This window comes from Morus notabilis, unplaced genomic scaffold (genome assembly GCF_000414095.1).
Source record: "Morus notabilis unplaced genomic scaffold, ASM41409v2 Scaffold365, whole genome shotgun sequence".
NCBI classification, from domain to species: Eukaryota; Viridiplantae; Streptophyta; class Magnoliopsida; order Rosales; family Moraceae; genus Morus; species Morus notabilis.
The window spans coordinates 387,121-389,003 of NW_010362906.1; the positions used below are offsets into that span (position 1 = coordinate 387,121).

General features: G+C 34.9%; 1 protein-coding gene across 1 annotated transcript; it reads right to left on the reverse strand.

Moving 5' to 3' along the window:
* Positions 1 to 271: 271 nt before the first annotated feature.
* On the reverse strand, positions 272 to 1,008 carry LOC112092531. The gene is given in 2 exon segments (XM_024168974.1): positions 272 to 501; positions 504 to 1,008. Coding segments are annotated over 2 exon segments (555 nt in total). The 5' UTR covers positions 925 to 1,008; the 3' UTR covers positions 272 to 367.
* Between the last annotated feature and the right edge of the window lie 875 nt (positions 1,009 to 1,883).

A 1,883-nucleotide genomic window follows, 5' to 3' on the forward strand; every position in this document is an offset into this window, starting at 1 on the left:
ATGCCAAACTTGAACTCCTTGAACGGCTCACTGATCAACTCCAAAAAAGCAGGAAACTTTATCCTCTATTTATCATTTCTTTTCTGTTGAGTCATTTAGTTCAGTTTATTTAAAATTTTAATTTAAATTTAAATTTAATTTTATGTAATAAAAAAATTTAATGTGATTATTTGTAAAATTTTTTTATTATAATAAAAATTAAATTTTAACTCGAATATGTAAAATAAAAAGGGTAAAAAAATCAAAATCCAAGACATCAAATATCAAACGCTTGAAGATACAGTTGTGAACGAAAAAAAAACCCAATTATCCCAATATAAATTTTTTTTTAAAAGAAAAGAAAATTACCAACAAAAATAACTTGACGTCATTCTTTGGGTGAAGACTGAGGCCAAACACTGACCTTCTCCTTCTCATATTTCACGTACAACGCCGTCACGGCCGCCACAAAATACACCTGAATGAAAACGATCGCCGGCGTGTGGTAGTTTATCACGCTCTATCCACCGAAATCAGCGCCGAAAGCCCCACAATCGCGACCCACCCGTTAACCCGCTCGCTGTACGGGCCGAATCCGAAGTCGACTTTCAGGCCTCCCGAGACCGGCTCCTTCAGCGGAACCGGAGGCAGGAAAACCGAACCGGACGAACCAGAGGAGGAGGAGCCGCCTTTCTTGCGGGTCTTTCGGAGCTCCGCCTTCTTGCCGGTGCCGGAGCGGTAGCGGATCCGGACCTGGTTGAGGCGTTCCTCGAAGGCGTCGGTGGATTCGGACCCGGAGGGCTCGGAGGAGTCTGGATCGGTGGCTCTGGTGGTGGTGGTGGTGAAGGAGAGGAAGGGTTTGGGCGGCGCGTGGAATTTGGGTGCGGTGGATGAGAGTGGGAATGGGTTTGGGAGCTGGAGAGAGGAGGGTGGTATTGTCGCCATTGAAGAAGAATCTTTAGCTAGCTAATGGCTGAAGAAGCAGTATTACTGGTTTTCTTTTGGATAAGGAGCTCTTTTGTCCCCAAAAGTTTGTCCTTTTTTTTTTTTTTTTTTTTTTTTTTTTTTTTTTTATATTTCCTCGTGTGTGTCAGAAAGAGTTGGGTCAACGTTTCTGATTTCTCGCCTCGAGATTTTTTTTTTCGGGCATTATTTTCGGCTTTAAAAGTTAAGGAAAAAATTGTTGAATTTACTGGGGTGAGTCCGCTTTTTTATTTCTGACTCTCCATTAATATTATTTTAATTAATATAATTATTTAATTAAAAAATATTAAATAAAAATAATAAGTAAAAATTTAGATTTATACACTCTAAAAAATATTTATTTATTTTTTTTCAAAGAGAAATGGTTAATACTAGAAGGAAATGAGTTCTCTTATTTTATCCCTAAACTCATAAAAAATATAAAATTCCTCGTAAACTTATGATATATTGCAATTTCAATACTCCTGTGTTCTTGGAGTATTAATTTTTTAACGGTTTTGATCATGCTTGTGTGAGTCACGTAACTAGTTAGCAAATGACATTCTTTTTCCAATTATTTTAGTCACAGTAACATGCATATTAAAATTGCAATTTATGATAAATTTTAAGAGAATTTTATATTATTTTGAGTTGTAATGGACAGAAAGAGACAACTCTTCTTTTTTGACGTTAGATTTAAAATTAACTAAAAAAATTGACCAGCGGTAAACGTTGGATTTTATCTTTTTATTTTTTTGATTTGATTTAAAAATAGTTTTGCACATCTGCCCACCATCACTACCTCTTTTCTTTTTGAAATTTTTAATAGAACAACCACTTAATTTTTAATCTTGGAAAGAAATTATAAATATCACTTAAGATGGTAAAAAGTACTATTTATGTCGTTTCATTTAAAAATAAATAATTGTCACATTTTAATT